The sequence below is a fragment of the Urtica dioica genome, chromosome 7 (assembly GCF_054948205.1).
Source record: "Urtica dioica subsp. dioica isolate 48M chromosome 7, U.dioica_male_clone48M_v1_H2, whole genome shotgun sequence".
NCBI classification, from domain to species: domain Eukaryota; kingdom Viridiplantae; phylum Streptophyta; class Magnoliopsida; order Rosales; family Urticaceae; genus Urtica; species Urtica dioica.
Genome location: NC_142762.1, coordinates 39,322,202 through 39,335,232, shown reverse-complemented (window position 1 = coordinate 39,335,232; position 13,031 = coordinate 39,322,202). Strand labels below are relative to the sequence as shown.

General features: G+C 37.7%; 2 protein-coding genes across 2 annotated transcripts; both read right to left on the bottom strand.

Annotated features, from left to right (window-relative positions):
- Positions 1-2,000: 2,000 nt before the first annotated feature.
- Positions 2,001-4,452, bottom strand: LOC149391448 (putative pumilio homolog 8, chloroplastic). The gene is made up of 5 exons (XM_089619993.1): positions 3,371-4,452; positions 3,111-3,273; positions 2,621-2,784; positions 2,266-2,521; positions 2,001-2,201 (listed from the first exon to the last, which is right to left on the bottom strand). The coding sequence occupies exons 1-5, from the start codon at positions 4,450-4,452 to the stop codon at positions 2,094-2,096; spliced, it is 1,773 nt and encodes a 590-aa protein (XP_089476119.1). The 3' UTR covers positions 2,001-2,093.
- A 5,203-nt stretch (positions 4,453-9,655) lies between these two features.
- LOC149391447 (N-lysine methyltransferase) lies at positions 9,656-12,373 on the bottom strand. Its single transcript, XM_089620188.1, has 5 exons — positions 11,915-12,373; positions 11,760-11,833; positions 10,731-10,866; positions 10,368-10,640; positions 9,656-10,276 (listed from the first exon to the last, which is right to left on the bottom strand). The coding sequence occupies exons 1-5, from the start codon at positions 12,044-12,046 to the stop codon at positions 10,022-10,024; spliced, it is 870 nt and encodes a 289-aa protein (XP_089476314.1). The 5' UTR covers positions 12,047-12,373; the 3' UTR covers positions 9,656-10,021.
- Positions 12,374-13,031: the final 658 nt, after the last annotated feature.

Here is a 13,031-nt window from a genome sequence, read left to right as displayed (position 1 = left end):
TTTTCAAAATAATTAATGTAAGTGTCCAAATTTTAATCAACTATTTTTTTAATGCACTTTTTATATATAACAAATAGTTTTAAAACTAATTCCAACGTCAAAACTAGTCAACAAATTTTCAAAAAATTTAATCATGCATTTAATTTTGTTAATTCAGTTTCAAAACACACAAACGAGTTACATGATTTCAGTCAGGATACATGATTTCAAAAATTTTAATTGTGCCTTCAAAAATTTAATCCACTTCTATTGTTTGAAGTCTAGTCATCTGCAACGAAAAGGAAACGAAGTGTCAAAATTTTAAATCCTGTTTTCAAAAATTTTAATCGACTCTTCTATGAACCAGAAGAAGAAGAAGAAGAGATAGTGACGGTGGTGGTAATGACGATCGACGTCGACTTTTGATCTCCGACGTACCTTCGATCTCCGACCTTCGATCTAGAGACCACCAGTTCCACTCATCGCCAAGCCCTAGCTCTAGGAATCCCTCTCTTCAACCTCGATTCCCTTCCGAAACTCGACATTGCCATCGACTACGTCGACGATTCCAAGCTGCAGCGACCACATCAAAGATCGATGACGACGGCGACAACAACTCATAAGCTCCACATTGAACGCCACGAACTTGAAACCCTCCACCGTCAAAAACTTCTTCTCATCCAGCGAAAGCCACCGCTCCGACCAAAACTCCAAACAATCTTCGCCTCCTTCTTTAACTCCGTCTAGGGTTTCGGCGGCGGAGCTTGGCGGCGTCGGAGAGCTTGACCTCGATGGTGAACTCAAGCATCGGAAGCGAAGAAGAATCGTGTTCGTCTGCGAAGTCCACTCTGGGAGGAAGGCATGTGCGGTTTTCCTCGGTGCCTAGCGATGTGAGAATACTTTTGGGGTTTTAAAGTTTTTTGCTACTTTACCTCATACTTACAAAGTTGGGTTATTCTGCCAAACTCAAACTTAAAAATGGCAAGATAGCCGAATCGTCCGTAAATTTGATAGATGTGTTTCTATTTTCTTTATTAAATCTAAAAGGAATGTTTGACTTAGGCCATGTGCAACCACACGATAAATCACCAAATATAGAGTGATTTGTTCCTCCAATCACACTGTATTCTTCACGGCAAATATACCGTGTGATACAGTATCCTAACTCAAACCAACCCGATTATTTTTGGGTTGGTTTGGTTTTACCTTTCAACCGGGTTGGTTTGAATTTTAAAACTAAAAAATTAGTTATAGCGGTTCGGGTTGATAGCACATGAAAAAACCGACTAACCCAACCCGATTAAACCCCTGGTAGCAATTACATGACAAATTTTTCTTTTTGACACTTAACATTGTGGGTAGCAATCATTGTACCATTGGGTCCCGTGCCTAGCACCGATGCCTACATTACTTTTTATTTTAAAAAAAATAACAACATAATAAAACACACCCCAATTTTGAGTAGAGTGCGACTCATTTTAATCAACTTTTAGTGCTATCACTAGTGGAGTGTTTTGATGTAAGGTGTTACAATTAATAATGTGGATAAAGGAAAAAATAAAAATAAAAACATTATTTTTTATGATATGTAAAAATTTGACATCTTTTCATTAGAATTGTTCTAAGATAACAAAACATAATTAAACAATTAGAGGGGAAAAAAAGTAACTAGAAAAAAAATAATTTGCTTGCAAAAGACATGCTTACTATCTACACAGCAGACCGAACTCCGATGAAATTCCTAGTAGGCCTCTCGGAATACACAACATGACATTGCCCGGGATCATAAAAATAATAAGGCCTGGAAACATAATAAAACACATTTTTATATAAAACAAAATTCCAAGAAGTCACAATTACACCACCACATAATGCACCACAACACACAACACACAAGAGCAAGTCTAAAAATAAACACAGAACACACAAGAGCAAGTCTAGAAATAAACACACAACAGAGATACTCAACAACAAACACTAATTAACACACATGCCCTGTAACTAAACTTAGCTATGGAGGGTTCATCATATATAAAACATTAATTATTAAGCAATATAACATTTTCTTCGTCTTATTCTTCTTCTTCTACTTCTTGATGGGAGAGCAAAAAAGACTATTTCTTTCCCATGGTCTGAGAAAGAATCTTCTTGCAGAAAGGGCTGGCTCGAAGAGACTGGTTGTGAGAGCAAACTCTCTGGTACAAGGCAGTGTGAGCTTTACCCTGTAAGCAAATGGAAAGTTAGAGACCAACAAAACCCAAAAAAAGATCGAATTCGGAGACTTGCCTTTGTAAGACTGAGAGCGGACTGAATGACGTAGTTGGCATAAGGGTCCTGCAACAACTGCTCGAACTGAGACTCCGAGAGAAGCTCAGTCACGATGGCCTCTCGGCTCTGAGGGACTTCTTTCAGGCACTTCTCGACCACGTGACTCCCACACTTCTGAGTCGAGAGAAGAACGTAACGGCCTCTGAAACGGCTTAACATTTGGGCCGTGGCGTAGTGTATCTTCTGGTCTATGATGAACTGGATCACATAGTTCCTGTTTTCGTGCAAGATACAAGGAACACCCTCTCATCTTGCCAAGTACTCATGAGAGATTGAATGTCATTGTAGATAAAAGAGAGTGAGTTGGTTATACCCGTAAGGATCGGCTGCTAGAAGAACTGCATGGTTGAGAATTTCTGTGACGAGATCGAGTTGATATCCTCCGGTGGAACGTTCGATGCATTTTTGCATCACGCAACACCCGTGCCGATGCGTTGAGACTTCGACGGCGTATCTTGTTGCAGCAGCAAAAATAAACTGCAAAACACAGAGGCAGAGATAAAAAAAAAAGCATGAGAAAAAGATGCATCAAGTGTTTGATGGAATAGTAAAGTTTCATTTGAGCCTTCATAAGTTTCATCACCAAAGACAATTCCTAGTGATTTTTAATCTTTTTGTAGGACAATAATTTGGAACGGTCAATCGAAATCATTTTTCATTCGACATAACACAAAACTCTCTTTGGTCCTACACACTCCCAAGCTTAAACTCGTTTGAAATTGTTCACTAGAACAGCTTGCCTTGGTAGCTAAGAAAGGACTGTGCTAAAGATGATCAAGAGAAACGTAGTGAAGAGACAATACCGCATTGTCTTGATTGCTAAGGCATTTCAAGCAACTCTGAAGAACATGGTTTCCATTCAGGTCCTTGATAAGATCAAGAATGCCGGGTTTAAGGCACCTCATAATCAGCGATATAGACCACCGATTCCTCGCAGTCTCGACCAACTTTTGAACCACACGCGTTCTGCGACAAATAAAAAAAACAAAAACAATACCACATTAACACAAAAGCGTCTCACAAGATCACGAAATACACGGACAATCAAAGAAATTTTTGTTACCCGTGCGAGTTGAGGGAGATCCTTATGAGCTCATCGGGTCGGACGGTGATGGCGTACACGATCCGGCGCCTCTGTTCCTCGACGCAGACCTCGAGAAGCTTCTGGACGAGGTAGTTCCCGAAAGGGTCGGTGGAGAGCTCGACGACGTAGTCGATCACGCTCTCGAAAATGACGTCCACGTCCTCTCTCGTCCCTTCATCGAACACCCTTTGCAAGTTTCGACAGCCGCTCTGGTCCTTGGCCATAAAGTACACGAAGCCTCGCTGCGCTGCCATGCCTCGGAAGCTCTCGAGGACCGCTCTCCTCGGCAGATACCCGAGCTCGCTCTTTTGGTTCTCCGACCCGGCCAGGCTTCTCGGGGACCGTTCGTTCTTCGCCGAGGGACTCATGTCGAGGATGAAACTCTCTTCGCATTTGAAGCCCTCGTACTCGATGAAGGATTGATGATGATTGTTGTTCAATCTAGTCCTGGACCGATGGTGATCTTGGGCTGATGAACCAAACGACGCTCTGAGACCATTCACTCCATTGAAAGGCTGGTTCTCATATGACCAACCACCACCGCCGATTAGGTTCTGGTAAGCGTAGAAGCTGTTTTCGTTGACCAAAGTTGGACTGGAATTTCTTGATGAAGAGCCTATTGAGTCTGAATATCCGAACCCGAGACCACCCATCCAGGGAGACCCAATATCGCCGTTGAGCCCTTCGTAATGTGGAGATGGGGTTTCGTGCTGATCAAGTCCGAACCCGAATCCGAATCCGGACCCGAATCCAGGGCCGGCTCTGTCTCGGTCGGTCCTCTGTCCTCCTCCGAGACTCATCCTGTGGAAGCTCTGGCTCAAGTCCAGACCCGTGTCGCCGGAGCTGAAGAAAGAGCTCTCGTCGGAGAGACTAGAGGAGGCGCGATCGTCGACTCGCCGGCGGAGAGGGTTGAAAAATCCCGGCGAGTTTTGCAGCTGAGAGTCGACCGTCTCGCCGTAACTCAACCACCTCGCTATCGCCACCGAACTACTCCTCGGCGTGGCAGTTTTACTAATATTATTGTTCCCGTTCGCATTCACGTCTCTCTCCGTCATTGTCATCGCCGTAAACAATAACACAACAGCATAGAAAGAAACTATAAAAAAACGAGAATAACACAGAATCAGAGCGCGAGGGACACAAATACCCAAATAGAAGAATAAGAAGGGAAAAAAGAATCGAGTTTTTTTTCTCTGAGTAAGTAGTGGTGAGGGAGTGAGGGAGGGAGTACTATTTCATTTAAAAATTATTTTTTTGGGAGGTGAGAGAATAGATAGAGACAAAGAGAGGATTTTGATTTTGACATTTCTTTTTTTGTTTTGCTATTCTGTGTTTTTTATTCGAGTACGAGAAGTGTTGTACGTTATAGTGGCGGCACGGTTTCAGGGTCGTCACGCCATGAAAACGAAGACGAAGAGCGCTACGCGTAAAGCTGACTGTGGCTGAGGCACAGAGAGAGAGAGAGAGAGAGTTTTGTTTCCAAAAGTTAAATAAAATAAATTAGTATTGGCAGCTTCCTGATTCAGTGTAACAAATCAAGCGATTTTCGAGCGATATTTACCTGCAAAATATAAAAATAACAAAATAAAATCGAGCGATTTTCTCTCGAATATATATAATTTTTTTTTTTAGTTGAGAAAGTAGCGAGTTATGCAGTTAATTACAATCTGTGCCACTCGTAGTCGTTCATCATTCATGGGTTTGTAAATGGGAATTGTGATTTGTGAGTGACCGCGATAGAGAGCGGTAAAAAGACAAAAAGGGCATTTCTGAGCCTAGGCCTAGGTAGGGTCTGCATTGTTAGGCTAGTGCGCTTTTGTGGGAGTAAGACTGTCCCGGGACACGATTGGTAAAAATGATTAGTTTTCTTGTTAAGAAAAGACCGTACTTGCTAATTTCATTATTATTGACCTGATCTGAAATTATATCCATTTATTTACGTCTTGTTTAGATGGGGAAAAAAAAAAACTTAAAGGGATTGGTCTTTGTTACAATTTTTTTTTTTTTTTGACAAGGTCTTTGTTACATATTTGCATTTTACAAGTAGACTAGGCTTTCTTAACATGTGAACACATTCTAATACTGTTACATAATAAAAACAATATTTGCTTGATTCTCTAACATTATAAAGTTTATCTGCTTGTATGAGGTCTTTTTTTTTTTAACAAGAGTGTGGATTCAATTTCCTTTCAAATAAATATTATTTTATATTATGCGGTTTAAAAAATATCATTGTAATTTATACTTTAATATCTAATTTTTTTTATCATAACTCAATGTATTTGAGTTTTATTTTTTTATTTTTTTTATAAGGAACTCAATGTAGAAAGGAACTCAATGTATTTGATTGTGAGTGTACACACTGTACACTATAGGATGTAAAGAGTTAAATATAAAAAAGATGAGTAAATTTTTTTAAAAAAATATTCATGAAATGCCTTCTTATAGATTAGACGGATTATGAAATGTGACACGAAAATGGGATCAACTAAAACTAAATATGTTTTCAAAGAAAAGGAAAATAGATGAGAGTAACAAAATGGTGGATCTTGATCCGGACGTAGTTTTTATTTAAAAACTTGAAAGTCTGTCTTTCTTTGGGACAACTCATCCACCAAAAAGTTATCATGTCAAGGTTAATGTTTGAAATGATTATTATAGTCCTATAATTTTGCATAATAACGAGAGCTCGGTTAATTTTAATTAATTAACCACTGATTTTATTCACAATAATTAAATTGATAATTTTGTCCAAATAATTTTCGCCTATGAACAATTGAGGGGCGGAAGTTATTCAAAAAAAATTATCATTTAATTTTTTTTTAATATATTCAGTGGCTAATTTACTATAATCAACCAAACGTTGGATATTTATCAAACAATCAATTTTATATGACTTAGTTGCTTACAAATTTCTTAAAATTATTACTAAAATTTATCAGTATTCCAGTGGAATGAGTTTGACATGGGGCTTATGTCACCCTATTTATTTCAAAACATTACAAATTTGGCAGTGTACCAAAATAGCCCTAATGAAACTATGAAATTTGTTTTTAGCTTACGTTTCACAACTTTTAGGAAAATAGCCAACAAGTTTATGTGGCAATAATTACGGTCTGATTTGCCCTTATTTATTAATAATGTCGTTATTTTTTCTCTCTTATTTTTTTTCAACACTTTTTTTTTACATAAAAACTTCAAAAAAACCATATTTATCTCATATGAACTCGAAATTGAGTAATTCCAAATCCTACGGATTTGTGACGCCGAGATCTTCAAAAATAGATCCATTGTGTTTGATGAAAAAACATGTTTAATACCATATATGTAGAAAAATTACGTTACTACCTTAAATATGGAAATAACTGAATTTTTTTGAAACTATCGACGTAAATATAATTTTTCATCAAACATAATGGGTCTATTTTTGAAGATCTCGACGCCACGAATTTGTAGAATCTTAAATCACTCAATTTCGAGTTCGTATGAGAAAGATGCGAATATTTGAAGTTTTGATGCAAAAAAAATTATTTGAAAAAAAATAAGAGAGAGAAAGTGACGAATTTGTTAATAAATAAATGCAAATCAGACCTTAATTATTGCCACATAAGTCATTGGCTATATCCCTAAAAATTGTCAAACATAGGCTAGATCCAAAATCACATGTTTAAAGTGGCCTAGTTAATTATAAATCTCTTAAAAATTTCACAATAATTCAAAAATAAATATTCATGATGTGATATTTATATATATATATATATATATATATATATATATATAACATACTAGAAACCCTAAGTTTTAGTGTTATTTAATCATTCAACTTATTAAGAGCTTATCTAACCCTAACATCATTTTGATGTTTTTTTTTACATCAAATATAGTAGAGATTTTATAGAAAATTATAATTTTTCTCCATGATATTACACTATATTTTACACCAAAGAGAATATTCAACAGTATATTTTTTATTGATTTTATTTTACTACCTACTAAGCATATGTCTAATCGAAAATATACACACACTTTAATTATTTAATATAAATTAGATATAGAATAATAATGCTTAAATATTTAGTGTAATTTTACAATGTAGTGTTTACGTCAAATTTAGTGTAAAACTAATTATTTGATGTAAAAAATTATACTAAATATAGAGTTTTTATGTTAGTATTCGAGCTCATATGAACTCTATTTATAGAAATTTAGTTTTATATTAGAGTAACTAAAAGAAATATGTTTTCTAATGGAAAAATAAAAGAGAAAGTTTGACCCAGTCATAATTTTCATTTGAAAATAAAAAATTGGTCTTTTTATAAGGCAACTCATCCACCATAAAGTTATCATGTTAAGGTTAATATAGGAAATAACTAGACATTATTACCTACTTTTTCAAAAGTTAAAAGTCTATTTACAAGAATCCCTCCGAACTCTTGCACGAACAACCCGATACTCCTTGTACTTGAAAATCGTACATAACAAACTTTAAAATATGCATTGTATCAATTATAGTCCTTCCATCATATTTTTTTTAACGGACATCCAAATTTTTTTTTTATCACGTCCTGGTCATGTGACCACTTTATTGGAAAAATTACCTACATATCCTTTTTAAAAGTAAAATAAAAATTATTAATAAACAACTAAATATAAAACCAATAAAGTTTAACTTGTCTGCCCGTTTCAACTCTCCGATGTTCGACGACTGTTCTTCTATGAAGTATCTCGATATCTCTGGCAACAAACGGCGACGTTTCTCGCGCGATCTCTGGCTGCTCCAACCTTGACTTCCCCAACGTTTCTAGTATCCCGTTAAACACTCCGATTCAGAGCTCTTTCCCGTCAGAGACTCTCCGGTCTCTGTCTCTCTCCAACAGTGCTCTGACCTCGTTGACCTCGACTTGTCCGAGAATAATATCACCGGCTTTGTCCCCGTCGCACTCGGCGCTTGCTCGGAGCTGAAAACAATCGAGCTTTCCAGGAAAAACTTGTTCGCCGTTTTTTCGACTGCGACATTCATGAAGCTCAAGAATCTCAAGTCTCTCAGCCTCTTCGAAAAACTGGTTCTATGGTGAGCTTTCGACCTCCATTTCGGATTTCCCAAGCCTGGTTACCATGAATCTAAGCTCCAACAACCTCACATGAAATCTCACAATCGACCTATGCGACGGAAGTCTCAGCGGCAATCCCGATCGGCCTCCCGATCGCTCACGAAGCTCCAAAATCTGATCGTCTGGCTCAACGACCTCGACAGCGAGTTTCCGGGGGAGCTCTCGGAGATGCACTCGTTGGAGAATCTGATCCTCGACTTCAACCAACTCAGCGGCGAAATCCCGCCGGAACTTAGCAATCCTCAAGTTTAGCAACAATTCCCTCTCCGGCACCGACGGGCCTCGGAGACATCAAGAGCCTCATCTGGCTCAACCTCAACACCAACTTCCTCAACAGCACGATCCTGCGGGCCATCTTCATTAGATTTTTTTAATTTTAAACAGAATAATAATAAAAAAAATCAAGAATATAAAAAAAAATACATTTGTATCCTTAATTGCTTAACACCGTTTGAAATTTTTTAACAGAAGGATTCATTTTGATACAACGCAAGATTTTTAAAGTTTGTTGTGTAAACTCAAGAGTACAATCATTTTACATCTCTTAACAATATAGAATGAAACCTGCTAGAATGGATGAAAGCACGTTGTGTGAAAATTCCAATTAACGAAATATATACACTAAAATTTGAGTAATTCACTAGTTCTTCAAAAAAAAAAAAACCCCTCAAAAGTTAGTGAATAAATCAAAGTGCCCGAAGATCACCAACCGTGGTGATAAACGTTCAACTGTTTGTACCACCAAAAGACTAAAAAAAAACTCGAGCTAAGAACTAAGTCATCTTGGAAACACAAAAACTACCGCCATAATATTGTGGTAAAAGCATAAAAGCTTACCCAACTTGATTACAAAAGAGAGACCGAGGGTTTCTTAAAGTAGGTTTCTAAATCCAGTTGATGTAAAAACCTAAAAAATAGTTGCTGAATTGCTAATTATTTTTTTTTAATCAGAACTGAATTGCTATTAAGCAAATGCATTTAAGGTGCTTACATTCCTATTACGCTGGTAGTAGTCACATTATAAGTGCTCGTTTGTCAGCATGTATCACCTTAATAAACAATAGTACTTTACTTTGACTAAATCATGCATTTCACTGTCTCACCCATTATCAATTTTATTTCACAACTATCAGGAATAACCTTCGACACCAGATAATGAAATCGTGCGCGAATTTTGTAATTAAAAATATAGTTAACAAAAAAAATTAAATAAATTAAAATACCCCGTAAACAGCCCAAAGCACTTCATCAACACGTAACCAGAAAGAAAAGAGAGACGAAAAAAACACACTATATGGACATACAACCCAATTAGCATAAAATATTTAGTCCATACTCCACTGGCCGAGACTTGTTAAAACCTAAACATTCAAATGCCCAAAATCCCAATAATGCGAGAAAAGGTCAAAATAATATAGAATAACACATTCCCACTAAGCCAAGGAACATCACAAACACCAAGACTGACTCCCCAGAGAGATGCCATAAATATAAAAACCAAAGTTAGCGCCTAAGGAAGTCAAACCAAGGCGATGCTACTCTCACCGCCCGGGGGTTTGCGGACCCCGCCCAAGTAGTCCCGAGCCTCTACTTTCCCATCAGCAAAGATGTCGTTTCCACTGATCTCCCGTAGTTTAGCCACGCTTAACGATTTGTCAGCACCGCTTGGATCGGCATCGCCTTGAAATATGTCGTTTCCAGAGAGCTCTGAGAATTTCTTGTTATATATTTTCTTCGCCGTCTTCATGGGCTCATCACCAGAAACAGCATGTCCCTGAAAACAAAACAAAATACACCCAATTTCAGAACATACAAAAAAAATCATGGAATGAGACATTGACATGGGCACACACACAATCACTTACGTTACGTGATTCTCCGTGGTCTACAGATCCTCCGAAATCCAAAGCCATGGTCGGCCTCGGTAAGATCTCGGGTGGAGGAGCGAAGATGTCACACCCGCTAAGCTCTCTGCATTTGGCGTTGGAAAGTTGCTTCTTTAACTTAGAATCTGCGTCGGCTTCCAAGGTCCCACTCAGCTCTCGCTGCTTTGCCACCTCAGTCAGTGTCGCGGGTTTTCTCGCCGACACGCCCTCTTCTTCAGCAAAAGAGATGTGACTGATTCCAGATAATGCTTGCTGATATACGAGATCGGAAGAGATACACAGTCAAGCAAATCGAATCACATTACGTACGTTCAGAGATGATTTTGAAAGTGCAGAACGTACCTGGTACATACGTAGCCCTGTTTTGTTATTCGGGGTAGCACTGAGGTTTCCAGATTCCTCTTCCTCATCTTCCGCTTGGCCAACAAAAATCCCACTACCAGTCATCTCTTTCATCTTATACCCTGAACAAGGTTTCCTATTGCAAAAAACAAGCATCAGAGACGTGCGGGCTATTTCATATTCATAACATCGTTTCTAAGAAACAAGAAATTAAAACTCTCGCACTTTCATTGCTGAGAAACTATGAGGCAGAAAAGACACACGTTAGTATTATGGAATGTGGAAAACCTAAGCATTACCAATAACAATGTTTGACAAGTAGAGAAGTCTCAAGTTTTTGAAGAGCTGAAGTCAAATTGAATTTTGCAAAGTACAGAATTGAAGAAAATAAAGTGGTCCTGTTAATGAAATACAAAAATGGAATCTAAAGTACAAAATAGCCACGCAACTTAATTGATCAAGAGTCAAGACGTAACGAATTTTTCATGTACCTAATACATGTTTGCAGAATTAAATCCGGAAAACATTCTGAGCCGCATAGAAAATATGAGATGGGAGAGAGATGTATCTATAACACGAATGGAGATTTTCCTTTTATCTCAATGTTTCTAATTAAAGATAATATGTTATAGCAGCCTTATGTATTATCGCATTATTGAAGATTTTGGACTTCAATACTCGTGCAGATACTACAACTAATCATAAAAAAATATAAAATATAAAAAATCCTTCATCAGATCATTCAAATCAAATTCAAAAGAAACAAGATAAACTGAGAGCGTCAAATTATTGCATCCGTTTCGTACGTTTTGAAACACAGATCAGTAATCAGATCGCAATCCGAATCGTGAAAAGAATTCGAAATGAAGCTGAAATTCACAATAACGACAAAGAAAAGAAGCTTCGATTATTTAAACAAAAAAAAAAAAAAAACCAATTAACAATACTAAAATGGTAAAGACGAGTATAGTGAACCAGCTTCAGTAACAGAAGAAAAGAAGGAAAAGTGAGATAAAGAGCAGATCTCACCGTTTGTTCAAATCCTGAGACTCTTCGTCCGTCACCTGACCACCGAATACCACCTTACTGATCCCATCTGATGGCTGCGAAAAAAAAAACACCAATCAATGAACAAATAAATAAAAAAAGAGAAGAAAGAACGAATCCGATCACGGAAATGTCACCTGGTGAGACCGGACCGCCGAGCGAGACGCGGCGGAGGCAACGGCCGAAGAATCCGGCGGCGGAGTTTCGGTCCACGTCAGCAGATCTGCCGTCGACGTGTGCGGTTTCCTCACCGGCGTGCTTCTTTCCATTCTTCGACTTTGTTTGGTCTAGAGAGACAAAGCGAGAGTTGGAGAGAGAGAGAGAGAGAGATTTGTATTGTTGTTTTGTCTGACTGTGTGCGAGCAAAGCAACTACCACTACAACTATTACTGAGGTTAGATAGTGCCGTGCTGGAGAAAGGGAGAGAGAGAGAGAGAGAGAGAGCGAAGAAAGAAGAAAAGGAAAGGTTGGGTAGGATGGGAAATTACTATAATGACATTGCGTGCCTGTGCAAATACTTTATTGGTTTTCCTTTTTCCTTTTCTTTTGTTTGGGTGTTTTCGGGTTTGGTGGTGGGCTTTGGAATGTGAGTGGATTTAAAGGGAGAGAAATAGAACAAGAGAGAGAGAGAGAGAGAGAGAGAGAGAATGTAAGAGTGTAGTAGTAGCTACTTCTGTTCCGTTACAAATTAAAGAAATCAATTTTGTCTTCTTTTCTCTTTTTTTTTTTCTTTTTTTTTTCCTTCTCAAAATCATCGAATAAAGATTCAAATCAAGGCCACCGAGTGTAACAGTCAAGTGCTGATAATCAGTGCGATAAATTTGAATTTTTGAAGCGCCCCCGAAATTTGTATTTTGTATTTATTTTCTAAAAGATGCGCATGTGCCCCTGATTTACCGCCACACGCCGGTTTCCTTAAAAGGATCACCGGGTGGTGAGCTCGTTAAATTACAAGACTACCCTGTATTGTTTTCCTTACCCAAAAATATCCATTTTATGTCACTTGTTAGTTGTTACCATTAAAATAAAGAATAAATTACATAAATGCCCCCTGAATTATAGCACTTGTTACAATGCGTCCTTATAATATAAAATCGACCAATTCACCCCTTAATATCAACTTTTGCGTATTTTTCGTCCTTCTGTGTATTTTGAGCTCATTTCGTCAGTTAAATACACACATTTTTTGTCACGTGACAAATAAAGTAAGAGAAATTTCCTAAATGTCCTTGACTTTTATAATAAAAAAATAAA

What these genes read in the sequence shown, in the direction of transcription:
- LOC149391448 (XM_089619993.1), bottom strand. Translation starts at nt 4,452, where the DNA reads ATGACAATGACGGAGAGAGACGTGAATGCGAACGGGAACAATAATATT. An exon ending in ATCTCCCTCAACTCGCACGG is followed by an intron (nt 3,274 to 3,370) that starts GTAACAAAAATT and finishes TATTTGTCGCAG; the next exon opens with AACGCGTGTGGTTCAAAAGT. An exon ending in CTAGCAGCCGATCCTTACGG is followed by an intron (nt 2,522 to 2,620) that starts GTATAACCAACT and finishes GCACGAAAACAG; the next exon opens with GAACTATGTGATCCAGTTCA.
- LOC149391447 (XM_089620188.1), bottom strand. Translation starts at nt 12,046, where the DNA reads ATGGAAAGAAGCACGCCGGTGAGGAAACCGCACACGTCGACGGCAGAT. An exon ending in CGGCGGTCCGGTCTCACCAG is followed by an intron (nt 11,834 to 11,914) that starts GTGACATTTCCG and finishes TTTTTTTCGCAG; the next exon opens with CCATCAGATGGGATCAGTAA. An exon ending in CAGGGCTACGTATGTACCAG is followed by an intron (nt 10,641 to 10,730) that starts GTACGTTCTGCA and finishes CTCGTATATCAG; the next exon opens with CAAGCATTATCTGGAATCAG.